Consider the following 18,525-nt stretch of genomic DNA (forward strand, 5'->3'; position numbering starts at 1 on the left):
AGCCCTAAGAGTTGGTTTATAGCCTAGTGTCAGCTCCCTAATACAGGCAGGGCTCCAAATATAGGCCAAACCACTGGTCCCCTCAGTAACCAACTATGAGAGACCCTATACACTTTGGGAGCAGGCGAGGAAGGGGCTAGAATGGTCAAAGGGGCAAAGGCAGTCACAAAACCTACAGCCAGACCCATGGGCCCAGCTCCTTTATGGGCGCTGGGTGCCTAGTTCTCACAGCTTTTGATGTTTGTTAGGACCCTGAAGACCTTTGACACTCTGGGCACTGAAGATTTGGAGATGGTTTTCCCAGCTCACCCGGGGAAATCTTCACCGCTCCTGGCTAAACGCAGGAGAAGGAGACACTTCCAGGGCTCCAAAAGGCTGTCTAGAAGGTGAAAGTTTCTGGCCGCTTTCCAGCTTGGCAGGGGCAGCTCTGCTCACCTGGCTAACTTTGCGCTATGTAACAGCCCTTCAACTGCTAGTCCCCTGTCTGAGCTCACCTGGCTTGATGATTGGTCTGTTCCCGCAGGACAAATTATGCTTGCCCGGCTATTTAAAAGCAATCCCTGCTGTGCCAGGATGAGTTAGAGAGGCCTGGCTAATGGTGATGTCGACAGTTCTGCTAGGCAGGTACCTGTGTACCATCCAATCAGCAACAATCTGGGGCCAGGAATATTGTGATTAAAAATGACAGCCCTCCCCCTTGAATTTTGGGATGGATGCTCACTGGCCAAGCCCTCAGGAGCCTGCAGTGTTCGGCCTTTCTCAAATCTCCACACTGTTTCAAAGCACATTTCAAGCCATTTATATGACTAGCGCTGGCAAACACATGCTAAATACATATGCTATAAAAGCTTGCACCAGATGGGCTTCTGCTTACCCAGTCTGTTCCCAGAAGACCCACCATGTGATTTGTTTGACCAACCATATCTACTCAACCCAGCTGTTTAGTTTGCGTGACCTTGCGCAAGCTGTCGAAACCATTGTGCCTCAGTTTACCCCTGTAAAGCAGGGACAATGCCTGCCTATGCATGAGAAGCGCTGCATTTGCCATGTACAACAACTTTACTGACCGTACTAACTCCTAGGCAACGCTACGTATTCTTGCATGCCAGCAGATGGCGCTCTATTAATTAACGAGCTACGGCCCATAACTGGCAGCATGTTGCCATCTAGACCTGAGAGCCCGCTATGGCGGGGCTAAGTGCTGGCTTGCGGTTGCTCATTCAGCATCAGCCCTGCAAGCTGGCGGGTGCTTTGCAGCTTGGGTCGCTGTGACTCCTAATTGCACAATGGTAGAGCTGCTGCAGGACAGCAAAGCACTTGCGGCTGAAGCCTGGGCCTCCAGCCCCTTTTATTTTAAATGACCATTTTGCCAGTGAGCAGTTGAGGTCTCGCAGCGGCCAGAGGGGCAGATTTGCTGTTCACCACATGGAGTGATGGCTCCACTGCAGCTGGAGCGCCGGGGGTGTCTGTAAGCAAGACAGCGCCAAATGGGGACCGCCCTTGGGCTGAGGGCTAGATCTCTTATTAAGGAGGGGCAAGGTTATCCAATGTGCTTAAGTGACTTAGCAGCCTGCAGTCCATTTCCAAACATGCTACTGCAAGGAAAAACCCATGGCACCGAGGCCCAAAGCAATTGACTCAGGCTCGCGCTGCTGGGCTGAAATAGGCCCAGGCTCCAGCCCAGCTGGAAACAGCTCCATTGCCATCGTTAGCCCCTCAAGCCTGAGTCAACTAACCCGGGTGCTGAGACCCAGTGAGGGATTTTCTTTGGGGTGTAGATGTAACCCACACACCTCCTGGGTGTGGGGTTCTGTTCCTTCTCCTGGCACCAAGACCACTTAGAAAGAGATTAATGAGTCTGCTCTGCAGCCTTAGCTAACAGCTGGCTGGCTTTTATCTCATGCAGTAGAGACTCATGCATTAAATGCCAGAGGTCCCACCTTGACTCCTGCCCGCCGACAACTGAGGCCTGTCAACATTACATAAACATACCCTTAAGGGCCTCAGTCTCACTGATAAAAATCCAGGCTTTTCTGGCTCTTGCAGTGCTTTACCCAGGCAGCAATGGTTCAGCATTGGCAAAGTGGGGAAACTGAGGCACAGAGGAGCAAAGTGACTTGCAGATGGTTACAAAGTACCTCTTGGAACAGGGAATAGAGCCCAGCTTGCCTTGCTCCCGAGTCCAGTGCATCATCCACTGGGCCACACCGCTGCCTTCCTATTGTTTGTTATCTTCCTACACAACCCTGGACCACAGCCTCAAAGGTATTCAGGCACGGCATGCCCAGTGAGTTCCTATTTCCTAGCAGCTGGAGGTCCCTGGTGTCCTGGCTGATGTGCCAGGGAACAGAAAGGAGTTTTCTAAAACCCTGCCTGAGTCTCCGCAGGCTGCAGCCTCCTCCCTGGGCGCCTCTGTCATCTTACTGCATGTCAGCTCTCCCCGCGGCAGCGAAAAGGCCGCACGACACTGCCCCTCCGTGCTGCGCTTGGCTGCCAGCAAATGATGGCAGGCTGCAAGTAACAAGGCGGGAGACAGGCTGTTTTCCATCTTCCTGCTCTGGGGAAGGTGCTGCTACGTACAGCGGGAGGGACTCGTAGGCTAATTGTCAGCGTTTGGTTAGGGTGATCCTGTCAGTGAACCCCCAGCCTCCCAGCCCGTGTCCTCCTCTTCCACCTCAGACCAAAGCCTGCCGTGTAGTCTAGAGGCTGCCAGCTTGTCACACCTTCATAGCCTGTTTCGTGGTAGCCCAGGACACGAGCTCTTTGTCATGTACTCCACGAACGCAGGGATGCTCTGGGTGCTGCAAGGGCAGAGGTGGCTGCTCTCAGGCAGCAGAAGGAGGACGCCTGCTAGCCTGCTTTGAGACAGTGACATTATTACCCCCCTTCCCCCGTGTGGCACGAGGGCAGGGGGGTGGGTCACACATTTTGTGCAGCAGCAGCCACGACTGGCTGCTTTGACACCAGAAGGGTTCTGGGGTGTCTGAGCACCCTCAATTCCAGCTTCTGGGGCTTGCAAATCTGAGGGACTTTGGTTTCCCTTGCGAAGGGGAGCGTGGAGTTCCTCAGGACGCAGCCAGCCACGCTGCTCCCCTCCCCCAGCCTGCAGCCCGCAGGGCCGTGCTCCCCCCTTCGCTGGTGTAGCGAGACCTGTGGATACGTGTCCAGGAGCAGGAAGTACAAGGCCTATGCCCAGCTAAGTGGATTGTCCGGTGCTGGAGTTAAGCAACCACGCCGCAGGGCAAGGGCTAGGCTGATGGAAGCGTTTTTCTGGTGACCTCGCAGTGTCTAGCCTGGGGCTTATGGCAGCTTAACGACCTCTCTCCAGAGGGTGAACTCCCTCCCAGGGATGTAGCTAGCATAGGCGTGGATGCCGTGAGGCTCCACAGCTGGAGCACCCACAGATCAGCTCCTCCCCTCCTCCAGCATCTCCCACCCACCACAATCAGCTGTTCAGCAGCATGCAGGAGGTGCAGGGTGGGAAAAGGTGGAGTGGGGGCTTGGGAGAAGGAGTTGAATGGGGCATGGTTTGGGCGAGAGCAGAGGTCAAGCCCCCCCTGCCCCCAGGAATTCAACGCCTCTGCTAGGTTGACCTACATTTTAGGTATAGCAGAGGGCTTGGAGGGGAAGCCCTGGCCCAGGCCTAGCACTTGCCTCCCTCAGCTAGGTCTGGGTTTGGCTCACAGCGGCTGCGGCTTGCCTTGCTGCTCCTCCTTTGGCCTGCAGCTAGCGCTGTGGGTCATTTACTCAGCCGTGGAACCTCACTTTCTTTCACTGCATGTGTGCTTACGAGCTTTCGGGCCACCTACGCTGGGAGGTATTTTTAGTGCGAGCTTATCAGGTGTCGGCACAGCCTCCCCGCACAGCTTTCAAGTGCTGAGATCCTGCGGTCGCCGCGTGCGGGGCTGAGTTTGTTTTAATTAGCTACACCAGTGAGTAGAGCTATTTTGAGCCCAAACCCCTCTCTGATTTCCACCCTGCTGCCCCCACGCAGCTTCCTGCCCACATGACCTTTGCTAAGCCCTTCCAACAAGCACATTCCTGCCTCAGCTGTCAGCTCATGGGGTGCGCCTGTGTACCAGGGAGCTGGGCCCTCTTCCTGCAGCGCAGCAGGGCTGGGCGGACAGAATCTCTCCTGCTCCTGCTGCCAGCAGCTCTGGTGTTATGATGAACCTGGCCCTGAGGAGGGGAAATACTGGAGGTTGCTCTGAAATCCTGCAGGAAACTAGCCCTGGCTCTTCAGCTGTGCAGGTTTCCTGTCATCATCCATTTATTTTGGCAGAGACCCCTTCCCGGGAGGTTTACTAAACTCGAGCAGCTTCCTGCAGACAGTCCCCGTCCCCCCCGCTGTGTGACAGCTCTGATTCAGTGAGGACAAACCCGAGGAGGGGACACAGAGGACAGGCCCCATCCAGGCAGATCAAGAACCAGAGGAGCCAGTGTGTCTGCACTCGGCTGCTCTCAGCCTGGCTGCAACACGTACCATGTTCTCCCTCCTGCCTTGGGCTCCCTGTTCCCACAGTGGGCTTGTGCCTTTAGCCCTCCTGCTCGTGTCTGCACTGATGGGACCAGGCAGCCCCTGGAGTGGGAGCCAGCCACGCAGGCAGGAGTCGCTTCTGACCGCTGGCCAGAGCAGCAAGGACCCAGTGCAGCTGCAGCAATGGCCTGTGCTGCAATCATCAGTCCCCAGCAGTGCGGCTGTTCGCTGTGGAGTGACAGGAAGACAAGGATACAGCACAACTCTCGCCACTCCCAGCGCTCCTCCTTCCTCTGCTGGGACAGCAGGACAGCGCCTCCGACCTCCCCCATAGCCGCCCTTGCCTTTCAGAGCGCCTAGCAGCACTGTGCTGCTCCTTTTCCAGTCCTCACACAGGCCCATGCCGTCCTCGTTGCTGTACCGTGTGTCCCAGAACAGACGGGCAACAGTGGAGAAGGGATCGGAGCATTTTCAGCCCAGGCACCAGATTCAGGGTGATAAACCCAGGAGGAGTTTTAAAATGAGCTTTATCTGGGAGCTGCACAGGGATTAGACCTGCACCTGGCCAAGGGGTTGGGGCTATGCTGCAAGAAAACTGGAGAAAATCTTTATTCTGTTCGTTATAAAATCTCACATAAGTTACATAGGCAAATATTTAAATTAAAATAAATTAACTCCACTCTAAAGTGGGACATGTGCCTGTGCACATACAGTCAGCTAGGATTTGCATTTCTTCCTTTTTAAAAAGTAGGCCCTAGATTTCAAATGCAACAGCTGAAAAAAGATCTATGCCCCAGGAGAAATCTTTTTGGAAATGTACAACAGAAGAATAAGGTGCAGTGGCAAAGCTGCCTCGGCTCTGGGGTGGGGTCTCATCTTCTGACCCAGGGCAGGCGGGGGTGTTTGCTAAGTGTCCAGGGTGTCGTCGCTCCAGTCAGGGGGGGCGTCGGTCCCGAAGTAGCGATCTCCAAAATTCCCTAGGGCATGGGGGCAAGGGGCAGGGGGAGAGAGAGACACACACGCAAGACATCAATGTGAAGTTACCCACGGAGATCAGTGCTGCAGGAATGCCGGACACCCTTAAGCCAGCTGGGAGGGAACTACCCCTGCTTCCCAAAGAACACGAAGGACGATTGCTCTGACATCCTGTGGGAGAGCCCCCCCTCCAGGACAGCGTGCAAGAACAGAGGGTCTGCTGGGCCGCCCATGCGCTCTGCTCTCCCACATGGGCACGGAAAGGCCAACGAGTGCCCCCAGGGGAGGGTGCGTCAGTTTCCGTCACTTGCAAAATGAAGGTGGAGAAGACATGCTGAACGAGGAGACAGCAGTGGGATCAGAGCAACCTTCTTTATTTCCCCTTCTTGGGCGATTGCTGCCAGCAGCCTTTCCCTTCTGCTCCAGTGGGCACGGCTCGCGTCAGATAACGCCCTCCTCGAGAGCTGGGCAATCACCCCAGCCTGTCACGGACCAGGGATCAGCCACTCCCCGTCCAGCTCTGCAGTGCCAGCCTGTTAGACCCAGGCTGGCTAACTCTACGGCTAATGTTGTCCCTGCTGTCTTTTCCTTATAGACTTTGCCCACAGTGGACTCTGGAGGGGCTGAGGCTCCTGTGCGCTGTCTGGGGAAGGAGGAGAGCCTGTCCTCGGTTAAAGGCTGCATGCTTTCGTAGCAAGGCTCTGCAGAGCAGGGCGAGCTCCCCTCTCCCGCCCAGCCGTCCCACCCCAAGCAGGTTCCAGAGCTTGTTCCCGGTGAGTACTCACCGATGCCAGGGATGATCCGGAAAAGATTGTTCACCTTCTTGTCCACAGCCGTTGTGATGATTTTCACCTGGGGGAAGGCGTAGGCCACCGAGTGGACGCCCATCTCCGCCATCAGTAGAGAGAGAAGGAAGATTTTGTCCTCAGGGACGTCGTGATCCTACGAGAGTGTCACGGCGTGAAGGGGGGGAGGGGCCATGTCCCCGCTCTGGAGAGACCCCTCCTCGTTATGCACAGCCCACGGCGGCGCAAGGGTCTGTGTGCTCCTCCTCCCCCAGCCCCAATACGCCCCAGCCCTGACTTGGAGAGAGCTCCACTTTCAAGCAGTTCAAACCCTTGGCCTCCCACCCCAAAAGGCCAACACTGTGATTGGGCCCCTGCCCCTGGGGACTGAGAGCAGCCCCCTTCCTCATCTCCTTCTCAGAGCCTCGTCTCCTGGCACCCCAGGACCCGATCTCCCTGCTGGGCTGGGGCCGCCGGGAACCAAGTCTCTGGAAGGGGCTGGCATGCGTTGGATGTGAATTCAGTCCCCGCAGGGCTTGTCCCCCTGTGCTGCCCCAGAGAGGGCGACTATGAGTGTCTGGCCGCGAAGGTCTCTGTAGCTTGCACCACGCCAGCCGGTCTCCTTCCTCTTTTCACCGCGGCGCCCAGGTTTAATGATGCTGGCGTCAGCTTTGTTTACCTGGACTCCGGGACTGTGCATCAGAGAGCTGGGCTGGACCCATCCCCTCCCCAAGTTCCCAGCACCCCCAGGGCTGCTCCGGGGTTTCCCTTTCTGAAGGGAGATGGGCCCACACCACCCTTCCTTACCAGCAGCACTCTCACGGCCATCATGGCCGCCGCTCCTGTGGAGACCGTGCAGTCCATCAGGATCACGTGATCTTCGCTAATGTCCTTCGGCAACCTTAGGTAGTGGAGCTGGGCAAGGGACAGGCCAAAGAGAGATTTGGGAAAAGCTCTGCTCACACCCCTTAGCTGGGTGGGGGATGCACCACCTGACGCAGGGCATCACTTCCCACTTACCCCGTTGCTGGCAGGATTACTGGGCTGGGCTGGGCTGAATCAGGTACAGGCTGCTGGCCTGTTAGCGGACCCTTTGTTTACGAGGCAGCTGCTGTTAAACGGCTAGCTGGGCAAGCGCCACAGCAGCGGGCTGGTGCTGACCAGACGGGGACCAATACTTAGTGGAGAGCATGCATTTAAAAAGCCCCAGCGACCTCAGCCCAATTGTTTTTAATGGCGAGTGCACCAGCATGTGCATGTTTCAGTGCCTCCCTGGCATGCCTAGTTACCTTCCTGCCACACTCAGCTGTGGCCAGTGTACGTGCCACTGGCTAGATGTCTAGCAGTCACTGCACGTGCAGCCACGTATGCATTTTTGCACAGACGACTGTGAAAGCCTTCACTTGAAGCCAGACATTTTGGGTCTCAGTGACTGATAAATGCTCATTAAATATGAAAGCCATCAACCAGCTGCCTCCTGACGAGACCTGCTGTGGCCAGAAGGAATGAACGAACTGACTGCAATTAACTGGCACGCGGCAGCATTAGGGATCCCGGCGACAGAGACACTGCTGCTGCGAATGGTCCCAGGTCACAAGGCACCCTTTACCTCTGGCTCTCCAGTGTTGCTGTTGGTCTGGATGAGGATGGTGCCGATTCGGACGTCCTTGCACACGGCTCGGAGCGCCGGCTCCATGGTCTCGCCTGCTCTCAGGATAGACACACCTGTGATCTGACATAGGGAGCGGGGATGAAGCGGCCATGCGGGGCCCCTCAAATGCTCCCATGTCACCGTTCCCTGGTGTCCAAAGGAACCAGCCCTAGCAAGGATCTACAGCCATTTTGGATCTGCAGGCCTCAAGGCACTTCACAGCAGCAGGTAGGATCATTAGCCCCACTTGATCAGCGGGGTCCCGGGCCCTACGTGAGGTCAGTTTAAGAGCTGTGCGCAGAACGCAGCCCCCAGGCCTGGTCCCCTGCTCCCGTTTGCCCAGGCCAGCACTGGGACTAAGCCATGCACGGCTGTGTGGGAACCACGTCTCCTCCAGCAGTGACAGGGTTAAGCAGCTAGCTCCACATAGCTACCACCCAGACACAGCAGCCTCCCCAACAGGGAAGATGAGAAGCGGAGCGATTCGGAGCACCCACAGGCACGCACCCCTCATTAGTGCTACTTAAGGGCCTGACCTGACTAGTCACTGCTGTAAATTACGCAGCAGGCTGCAGGATCTCCTGGTTTTACAGCCCAGCATCAAGCCAGCCAGCCCCCGGAGCAGACCCAGCTATTCCAGATGCTGAGGGGCCTGATCAAAGGCCCGTTAAGTCAGGGGGAGTCTTCCCATTGACTTCAGTGGGCGTAGGATCTGAGCCCACTGAGTGCAATTGAATCCAGCCTTTCCCTTCCCCTTACCTGCTTCCCACTGTAGGATCTGCCTTCGTAGTCCTCTCCCTGAGGGGTCTGGACAGTGCAGCTCTAGAAAGATGACAGCACAAGCTTTCACACGGGCTCAGACCGCCAGCGCACCGGAGACAGGGCACAAAAGCCACAGGCTGTGCACCATGGAAAGTCATGGAGCCAGGGGATCTGAGGAGGTGATGGAGCCCTGGACACCAGCCATGTGAGCCAGAGAAGGCCCCTTACTGAGGTGCAGAGGTCCAGCCACCTCAGAAACATGGCTGCGCCTGCACTGTGCTCTCTGCTCCCAAAGCCGAGCGATGGACACACCCTCATGCTATACAATTACCTACCCCACGGTAGCAGCGACAGTGGAGACACAGCTTTGGGGGGGGGGGAGGCGAGGGGCAGTCCAAGGCCATGGAATGAACCCCCCCGGAAATGAAGGACCATCCCAACCCTCCTCCCCACCTTCCTTGCCCTTGCCTTGCATTTCTTTGATCTGCCTTCTCTAAACATACAGGAGAGAAAAAGCAGCAAAGAATCCTGTGGCAGCTTATAGACTAACAGATGTTTTGGAGCATGAGCTTTCGTGGGTGAATACCCACTTCCTCAGATGCATGTAGTGGTAATGTCCAGGGGCAGGTATATATATGCAGGCAAGCTAGAGATAATGAGGTTAGTTCAATCAGGGAGGATGAGGCTCTGTTCTAGCAGTTGAGGTGTGAAAACCAAGGGAGGAGAAACTGGTTTTGTAGCTGGCAAGCCATTCACAGTCTTTGTTTAATCCTGAGCTGATGGTGTCAAATTTGCAGATGAACTGAAGCTCAGCAGTTTCTCTTTGAAGTCTAGTCCTGAAGTTTTTTTGCTGCAGGATGACCACCTTAAGGTCTGCTATAGTGTGGCCAGGGAGGTTGAAGTGTTCTCCTACAGGTTTTTGTATATTGCCATTACTAATATCTGATTTGTGTCCATTTATCCTTTTCCATAGCGACTGTCCAGTTTGGCCGATGCAGATAGCAGAGGGGCATTGCTGGCATATATTACATAGGTTCCTAACTAGATCAGCCATACCATCACCGGTTCACTCACCTGCACATCCACCAATGTAATATATGCCATCATATGCCAGCAATGCCTCTCTGCTATCTGCATCAGCCAAACTGGACAGTCGCTACGGAAAAGGATAAATGGACACAAATCAGACATTAGGAATGGCAATATACAAAAACCTGTAGGAGAACACTTCAACCTCCCTGGCCACACTATAGCAGACCTTAAGGTGGTCATCCTGCAGCAAAAATACTTCAGGACTAGACTTCAAGAGAAGCTGCTGAGCTTCAGTTCATCTGCAAATTTGACACCATCAGCTCAGGATTAAACAAAGACTGTGAATGGCTTGCCAACTACAAAACCAGTTTCTCCTCCCTTGGTTTTCACACCTTAACTGCTAGAACAGGGCCTCATCCTCCCTGATTGAACTAATCTCATTATCTCTAGCTTGCCTGCATATATATATATAATATATATATATATATATATATATACACACACACACACACACACACACACCTGCCCCTGGACATTTCCACTACATGCATCTGACGAAGTGGGTATTCACCCATGAAAGCTCATGCTCCAAAACGTCTGTTAGTCTATAAGGTGCCACAGGATTCTTTGCTGCTTTTACAGATCCAGACTAACACAGCTACCCCTCTGATACAGGAGAGAAAAAGAGAGCCAGCTAGCCAGCCAGTGTGTCTGTGTGTGCATTATATATATATATATATATATATATATATATATAAAATCACACTCACACCCACTGCCAACACACAACACGCCCCTGCACATCCTTCCCCCTCCCCGGGGAGGAGGCGAGAACAAACCATGTAACAGCTGTCAGTCACACTGCTCACTGCACTGCTGGAAGGTGTGTAGACACTAGGGGGATGAGTGTGGTGTAAGAACCCATATACAACAGACCAGGGTCCCATCTCTGGTGACTGCTGCTGTCTGACCTAGGAGAATCATTTCTTTTTAGCCTTTTCCACGAGAGGGCAAGTCCAGAGGCAAACACAGACCTCCCCTTGTCCCTCCAGAAAGGAGAGAACAACGGGCTTTCCTCGCCATCCCCTTGTTCCCTGTACGTACCTGGAAAGGCAGAAATGACAGCGCATGCTCAATCAGCAGCCGCATCAGCCTCTTGGAGTAGAAAATGAACTCATCTCTGCTGGTCTCCTTGTCTCTAATGGGGAGAGGAGAAAGGCACGTCCTGTCCGTCAATGAGAACTCTCCAGGAGATGCTGACTGTGAGTCAGAGGCTGCCTTAAGGGCAAGGCAGGGTCGCATAGGAAGGAAAAGGTGGACCAGATAAACAGGGCAGGTTCCTCAGCCTCCTCCCAGGTAGAGGCAGCTGATACCATCACAGGCCTTCCACCGGGGGATCCAGCCGAGGACCCTGAACCTCTCCAGGCCCCTTTACCGGGAACTGTGCGATATTGGGTCATCCTGCCCCACCCCATGTTGTAGTTTTGTTGCTGGGACACAGGAACTTTTGCAAAGGCGAGCTCCAAGGTGGAGCCATCGCTCTGGCCCAGAGCCCCTGGGTTCTAATCCTAACTCTGCCGCGATCTTGCTGTGGGGCTTTGGGTAGGTCTCTTACATCTCTATGCCTCCGTTTCGGTCTGTACCAACCCAGCTCTTGGGGTGGTGGTAGGAACAACTGTTCACAGCTGTATAGGGCACCGAACATGCAGACGCTCAGAGTTACGGGTTGACATTATCAGATTTTAAATGGATGATTCTAGGAAGCGGGTGAGAACTGCCCAGCCCGACTAGGGTCTCTGGCCCGGGGCAGGATTTCATCTCTGGGGGGCCCTACGAGTAGGAGATATCAAACACCAAGGCCAAGGCTGGATGATGCTAAAAGCCCCCACACCCATAGCCTCACCCACTCCAAATGCGAGGTGGCGCACTTACCGGATGATGGTGTGCATGCCACGCACTTGCGGGGTACTCTTCAGCACGCTGAGGGTCCGAGGAAGGGGATGGCACTGGTGGGCAGAGGCCAGCGCTGCCCTGGAGACCAACACAACACCACAGCTAGGTGAGTGCTCGTTCACGTGCATAAGCAGGCATCCAGCCAAACCCCAAGGAAGACACACATAGGTGACAAGGGGGTTGTTAATGACCCTAATGAGGAGCCATGTCTAGAATCCCGGAGCCTTCGCATCCCACCAGCCCACACCTGTCCCCAAGGCAGCTGGGATGCTAAGGCTCCAAACTGGGTGCACAAACATATTTACCATCCAGGATGTGCCAGTTACTGTAACTGACCAGTTGTGTCAGGAGAGATGAAGCTTCTCCATAAAACAGATCACACTCCCGCTGCTTATGGGTCTCATTTGTTTCCTTTGCCCCAACTCACTGGATGGACCCCTCAGTCAGTCAGTGAGGAAGGGACAGCTATGGCCAACACTCAGGAGTAAAGTATCTCAAATCTGACCCCATAAAAGGTGCCTCTCAGAGCAAATATTTTATGGCACATCATCAGAAGCAGGGTACTTGGTTAGGGTGTTCCACTCCCATGCACTGGCTGACAGCTTTGATCTCTTGAGATTAACGGCATCCTTTGGGATGCACGACTGTTCTAGGAAGGGTTTGGTGTGGGAGCTCTGGTCCATTCAGAGACAGTCACGTCATTACAAAATTAGCAACAGCCTCAAGACACTTTATAGCTGGACAGGGCTGGTGACTGGAGTGACTCATCTCTGGATGACAAATCAATTAACATTGCAGAAGGCAATGCCTATTCCTGGACCAAGGAAATGCCATTGATAATGGGTTCCCAGTAGCCTGCCTCTCTGTTTGAAAGACGTAGTAAGGGCATGTCTCTGGCTGGAAAGGATGAACCAATCAGCCTTGCACATGAGAAACGCTGGACTCAGGCAGCTGTGCATTGGGTCACACAAAAAATGATTGCAACTGGTTCAGGAATATATTGGAGGAAGGAAAAGATAAAAGCACCAGCCAGGTAAAGATTTAGTAGAGAACCACCCTGGTTAAATAATGCAACACACACAACCAAGCCAGGAGGAGGAAGATGACTAGGTAGGGATTGAGGAAGAGTGGCATGGCGACCAGATTCCTCCATCTACCCAGTCATCCTCTGGCCTGGGCTAAAACAAATGCAAATCAAGACGCAAGTGAAGCCCATTGAGCATTTGAAGGTTTTATGCTTATTCCACTAGCTCCTGTTTTGATTGTCAAAAAACAAAGATGTTTCTTTATGGAAATAGACTCTCTCTGTGCTCATGACATCAGAGCTGTAGCCTGTGAACATGCTGCATGTGTGGGCATGCAGGGATCCACCCTGCTGCATCAGCTGATTACGTAGAAAAGCTGTAATAGGTTCAGAGGAGGGTGTGTGTGTGGGGGGGAGTTCCACTCCCCAGAGAGGGTAGAAATTTCAATGGCAGGAGCCAAGCTGGGAAATGGTATTTGTGAAATACTTTGAGGGGATCTCTCAATACACCCCCACCAAGGGCGGAGAGACCCAGTGTGCAGGAAAACTGTGCTCCCCTTTACAAAGGAGGTGCATGGGGTGCACTCAGTTCCAGGGGGAGGCTTTGCAAGAGCGTTATCCAAAGTGCCACCCCGGCACCACTTGTGCTCTGAAATAAGACGAACCCCTCAAAAGCTCAGGGGTGGGTGGTCAGCGAAACAAGCTGCACTCGGTTAGTGAGGAAGAACCCCAGATTAGTCTTCCTGGCACCCGGCTTGTGTCCCACCCCTCCCCATGCCCACCGCGAGGCTTCGCCAGCAGCAAGAGGCTCCTGCAAGTCCCCTCCTCGTGCCGCTGCTCCAGGCTTCCGTGGGGCGATCTGAGGGGAGCTGTCACACCCCAGCCTCGCTAGAGGCCCTCGCTCTTTGTAAGGAACCAATCCTGCAGCCACTTTAATGGGGAATGGCTGCAGGATCGGGCCCAAAACAGGTTTTGACTTGGCCCACACTGGCTTGAGAGGAGGAGAATTGTGTGTGTGTGTGTGGGGGGGGTGTCAAGAGGGATAAAAAACAAACGAAAAAAGAAGAAATAATCAAAGAAACCAGCTGGAGCCAACAGTCTGTGTCATAAAACAAGGGCAGCAGGCTTGGGGCATCTCCAGCATGCCCCCTCCTGGGAGAACGGGCTACCGCCCCCGCAGCACTGCTGGGGCAGGGATAACCGTGCCCTGTCTTTACACAGCACCTGGATCCCAAAGCGCTTCACAGCCTGACCCAAAACACAGGGCTCTACACACCCGCTGCCCAGGGGAACGTGGCAGTTCTGTGGCAGGGGCCAGCAACAGCTCCAACCGCAGGGCACCTACAGTAGATGGAAAGCTTCCAGAGGTGGAATTTGAACAGGCCACTAGGACAAGCGACCTCGATCCCCGTGAAGAGTCCCATGGGCTCCTCAGACAACTCCCCTGGGAGCAGGACCTTAGCTTCACCTCTCTGCTGAAAGACAGCGCTCAAGGCTGGCAAAACTGCTGCACAAGAGCCAGCGTAACGGCTCCCGTGCAGAGCAGCCCACTGTTTTGTTGTTAGGCCTGGCAGAGGATTCCCCAATAACCCTGCTACCTGCAGGACCTAGTGCCACTAGCCAGGGAATTGCACCTTACGGCTCCGCCCCCGGAGGATGGCGCGCTGCATTTGCAGACTCATTGGGATCCAGGCCTTAAAGCGAGGTGTGTGGTCAGCACAGTCACAAGCCACAAACCGAATAGCCCTGTGGGTTGCAAAGGCCCTGCGAGGTCACAGCTCTCTGCTGCCCAAGCCCTTGTATCCGATCCAAGTGCTAGTCACCGCCGCCCTCCCGCTCTCCGCCCCCACGCACACTGTGGTACATTACTGTGTGCCACACCAGAGAGGATCAGCCCAGGATGTCTTCTCCAGCACCTACACAAAACACCACGACACAGTACTCGGATGCCACAAGTAGGCATAACGCAACCAGGAACACCCCTCTTACACCACTGAGCTGTGAACAGGCCCGGGAGAAACTGTTATTTTGTCACCTACGTTTCCATTGGTTCCTGAAATGCTTGCATTTTGCTTTCCAGGCTGTGACAGCAGAGGAACCCCTTGGGGCGCCTGCAGCCCTAGACCATTCTGTGGGGTGAGAGTCAGACCAGAGATTAGTTGCTGTGGATCTCATGGCAAACAATCCCCCAAAGCAATGGTGGGACTAGACATCTCATGCTCTGGGGAATTCTCCAGTTTCAGCAGAGGGGAAGGATGGTTCAGTGGTTGGAGCAATACCCTAAGACTTGGGGGAGGGAGTCAAGTCCCTGCTCTGCCACAGACTTTATGCAAGACCACTGGCAAATCACTTAGCCTCTCTTTGCCTCAGGTCCCCATCTGTACAATGGGGATACTAGCACTGCCCGGCCTTGCAGGAGGTTTCTAAAGAGAAATACATTAATGACTGTGAGGTGCCCAGGTACTATGGCGATGTGGCCATATAGGTACCCAAGACTGATAGCTCCATACTCTAATTCTCAGGAGCATCTGATCTGGAGAAGAGGTACTTGTGGGAGGGGGGGTTCCTTTCAGTTCAGCTTAAAGAACATCACCCATGCTCCCTCTCTGTGCACCCCCACGTTCAGCATGCAGCCCTGGCTCATCCCCCATCACCCCGCAGCTCCCCTGATTAGTATTAAACTCAAAACACTGCAATTGCTCCTCACATATCCCAGCGTAGCTTCCTCTGTTCACCAGATGGGAGGGACGTTCAGGGAGAGACAAAGCAGGAAATACAACACGGGTTTAAAGGGGAGGGGAAAAAAAGGAGAAAGCATTTTAATTAGTCAAATGACCGGGGGGGGGGGGGGGGAAGGAGCCATGATCCGTATTAACTTCAAACAGTAACAGCTGGATTCGATCAACACCCGAGACATCAGGGAGCGATCCCTCAGCAAGGGTCTTTCCCACCGAACCTGTGTTTGCGTAACAGATTGTCTTAGATGTGCTGCCCTCTGCTGGACAGCCTCCAAGGGCCCCCCCAGCACTCACACCAACCCAGCATGGGGGGGGGGGGAACATGACAGCGTTATGTCCCTTGTGCATTCAGTGGAGCAAGGCCCCAGTCCAAGCTGCGGCCGTGGCAGAGAAGCAGGATGCCACAAAAGCCAGACTGGCAGGAGTCTATTGCGCCCTCCAGGACTTGCACACCTTGCTCCCGCTGATCCTAACAGGAGTTGGTGTCTATGGCTCCGTCCTCAACTCCTCTGCATGGAGGAGAGACCACACCTCCTATCCAGGACTCGGTGCATTCCCACGATCAGAGAGAGGAGCCTTTCTTTATTCCAAAATCCCAGTAACCGGGAACGCAGGGGAAGGACACACATCGAGGGCCAAGCCTGAAGCTGGGCCTCAAAAAATGCACCATTGGCACATGCAGACAAGCACAAGATGTGCCCACCAACCTGCTTGCCAGGCCCACGAGGGGACACAAGCATTCTCACTTGGGTGGCAGATGCCTCTTGATAGAGACCCAGTTAAAGATTTGGCCTGGGCTGGACAAGAACATCTTGTGCAGAGATGGGCCTGAAGCGGCTGCCTGACTTTGGGACAGTCCTGGCTCAGAACCCAACTCCACAGCCCAGGCTCCTCTCCCAGTGGAATGGGAGCTTAATCCAGTACGTTACATGTTTGCACGTGCACGGCACGAGCACTGGACATTCCTTGGAGAGGCACTAGCAATCCGGCCCGCTGACCAGAAATCGGCATACAAGGGGATCGCAAACGGGCAGCGAGAACAGCTCAGCAGCTGGCACAACCAACCTGACAGGGACAAGAGCTCAGGCTCTCGCTCGGCCTTGTGCTTGAGAACGGCGGACTGGCCAGGCTTGGGGGGCCTGCAGGAGTTTGTACCTCTTTGCTGTCTTGGCTCACAACCATCCTGCGGGTGAGGCAGGTGAGCAGAATTTCCTCTCCCCTCTTCGCTGTGGCTGGCCAGCAATGGAACATTCAGCCAAGCAGCCGTGAGCAGGTAGAGAAAATGTCTCACTTTGGAAACTTATTTCCCTCCCCAGAACGAAAGCTTCAAGGAGGGAGGGGAGGGAGAAATGAAAGCAAAAGAAATATGGGGGTGACCGTCTCTCAGAAAGGCAGGGTGAATACCACCAGTTCTTTGTTGTACATGCAATCAGACAGGAAGCAGACAAGAGACAGCCAGCTACAAAGAAGCTAATGTAGGTAAGGCATTTCAAACACGTACGGCAGGTGGCTTTAACGGCTGACATTTCAAACAAGGACTGCTACACTGTGCCACGGCTTGATATTTAAAGACACAACTGGCAAAGGGCACCTGGAGGTGATCTAGACCTGGGGAGGGGAAGTATTGATTGGCAATGGTGAATTCGTCCTCGAGAACACCCGTTTTTAGAAGCAAGTCCAGTTCTCAAACAGCATGGCAGAAGGGGGAAAAAATGGATAAAGGCATCACCGAGAGCATCACACTTCAACGCAAGCAAGCAGACTCTGGGGTCTGCTCCGCCAAGGAAGTGTACGTGTCTGTTCCTGCCGGTGTTAATGGGAACTGCACGCGTGGGTGTACAGTGTCTGCACACGGATGGCTCAATGTGTTGCAGTTTCAGACAGGAAACGCACCTCCGGGTGTGAAACTGAGAAGCTGAATGTCCAGCGATTATTAAAATTTTCTTTAAATGAGTGAGAATTTGGATGCATCAGCAATTAACCCTGTTAACATCCAGTGAGATGTTCATCCTTGTAAGCTACTCTGTCATTACACGCTGGGCTTAGAATCAGCTCACCTCCATCATACTTAAAAAGTTCCATTGACAAAGTGCCAGAGAGGGGCCAAAGCGATGGAGTTTGGATCTGGATTCCTACTCAAATTTACCTACAGTTTGTGTGAAAGGTAGGTTAGCCTGGGCCCAGATCCGACATCTGGGTTTTTCTCTACCAGTTATAGATTATGCATAGCTTCACCAACACAGCATTTGAAAGGCACGGACATTAGAATGAGGGATTTTGGTATTCATTAGAAGCCATTGAGAACTGAGGCTGGGGAGTTCGGTTAGTTGAAAAGCCCAATTTTTTTCAGGCACATTTCACTCTTTTTGCATGTCCCCATCTATCAGCCGTGATCCGCTACCTAACACCCGTGCCCCTGGGTGGACAGGGTGCTGGAAACAGCTGACTTAATAAAAATCTTTGGGTTTCATGAGTTTAAACCAATGTTTGCAGGCATGTTCCAGCTCCTGACCTTCATTTTTTTCAGACTTTTACCAGAAAGGAAGCCTTGATTGAAATCCCTGATAAGAATTCTGAGGTTACTCAAGTGTTGTGGTTGTAGTTATTTGTGCAATTAACGTGCTGAAGCACTAAACTCTCCATTACAAAATCAGCACCATTTTATTAATTTGTAGATTTTCAAGAGGCATGAAAAAAAAGGCAAAATCAAGACTATGAGTGGTACTTTTTGGATTTCAGAACAATATCAGTTTGGGGGACAAAATCAGCCTGTTACAAATTATACATATGTAACTGAAAAATTTTCATGGTTGTGTCACTATATGCCGCCTTCAGCCTCGAACCTCCAAACACTTACGTACATGAGCACAGTTACCCGTAGGAGTAAAGTTACTCACATGTATAGATGTTTGCCACATTAGGCCCCGAGATTGTTAAAAGTGAAATTTTAACCATCCAATTTACTTGCTTGAAAATAACTAGCTTTGGGAAAAAACAGAAGCTTTTCTATTCATTTCTGGGTTTGCAAAAGCTTTTTTTATGCCAAATGTAAACTTCAGGCTTACCTGAGTTATGTGTCTCTTTAAACAAAGACATACCTCTAAGTGGAAACGCATTTTTAGAAATGC

General features: G+C 53.3%; 1 protein-coding gene across 7 annotated transcripts in view; it reads right to left on the reverse strand.

The window, feature by feature from the left end:
* Positions 1-5,062: 5,062 nt before the first annotated feature.
* Positions 5,063-18,525, reverse strand: part of UCKL1 (uridine-cytidine kinase 1 like 1) — a 41,591-nt gene continuing 28,128 nt past the window's right edge. For 5 of the 7 annotated variants that reach the window (XM_030533835.1, XM_030533836.1, XM_030533833.1 and 2 more), the window contains 8 exons: positions 15,367-15,386; positions 11,615-11,713; positions 10,787-10,880; positions 8,648-8,710; positions 7,847-7,969; positions 7,045-7,152; positions 6,238-6,394; positions 5,063-5,454 (listed from right to left, as the gene is read on the reverse strand). In XM_030533835.1, coding sequence (XP_030389695.1) covers positions 5,384-5,454; positions 6,238-6,394; positions 7,045-7,152; positions 7,847-7,969; positions 8,648-8,710; positions 10,787-10,880; positions 11,615-11,713; positions 15,367-15,386 — 735 coding nt within the window. In that variant the 3' untranslated portion in view covers positions 5,063-5,383. The remainder of the gene's footprint in view (positions 5,455-6,237; positions 6,395-7,044; positions 7,153-7,846; positions 7,970-8,647; positions 8,711-10,786; positions 10,881-11,614; positions 11,714-15,366; positions 15,387-18,525) is intronic. The other 2 variants (XM_030533838.1, XM_030533834.1) reach the window with 1 other exon arrangement.

The sequence above is a fragment of the Gopherus evgoodei genome, chromosome 14 (genome assembly GCF_007399415.2).
Source record: "Gopherus evgoodei ecotype Sinaloan lineage chromosome 14, rGopEvg1_v1.p, whole genome shotgun sequence".
NCBI lineage: Eukaryota > Metazoa > Chordata > Testudines > Testudinidae > Gopherus > Gopherus evgoodei.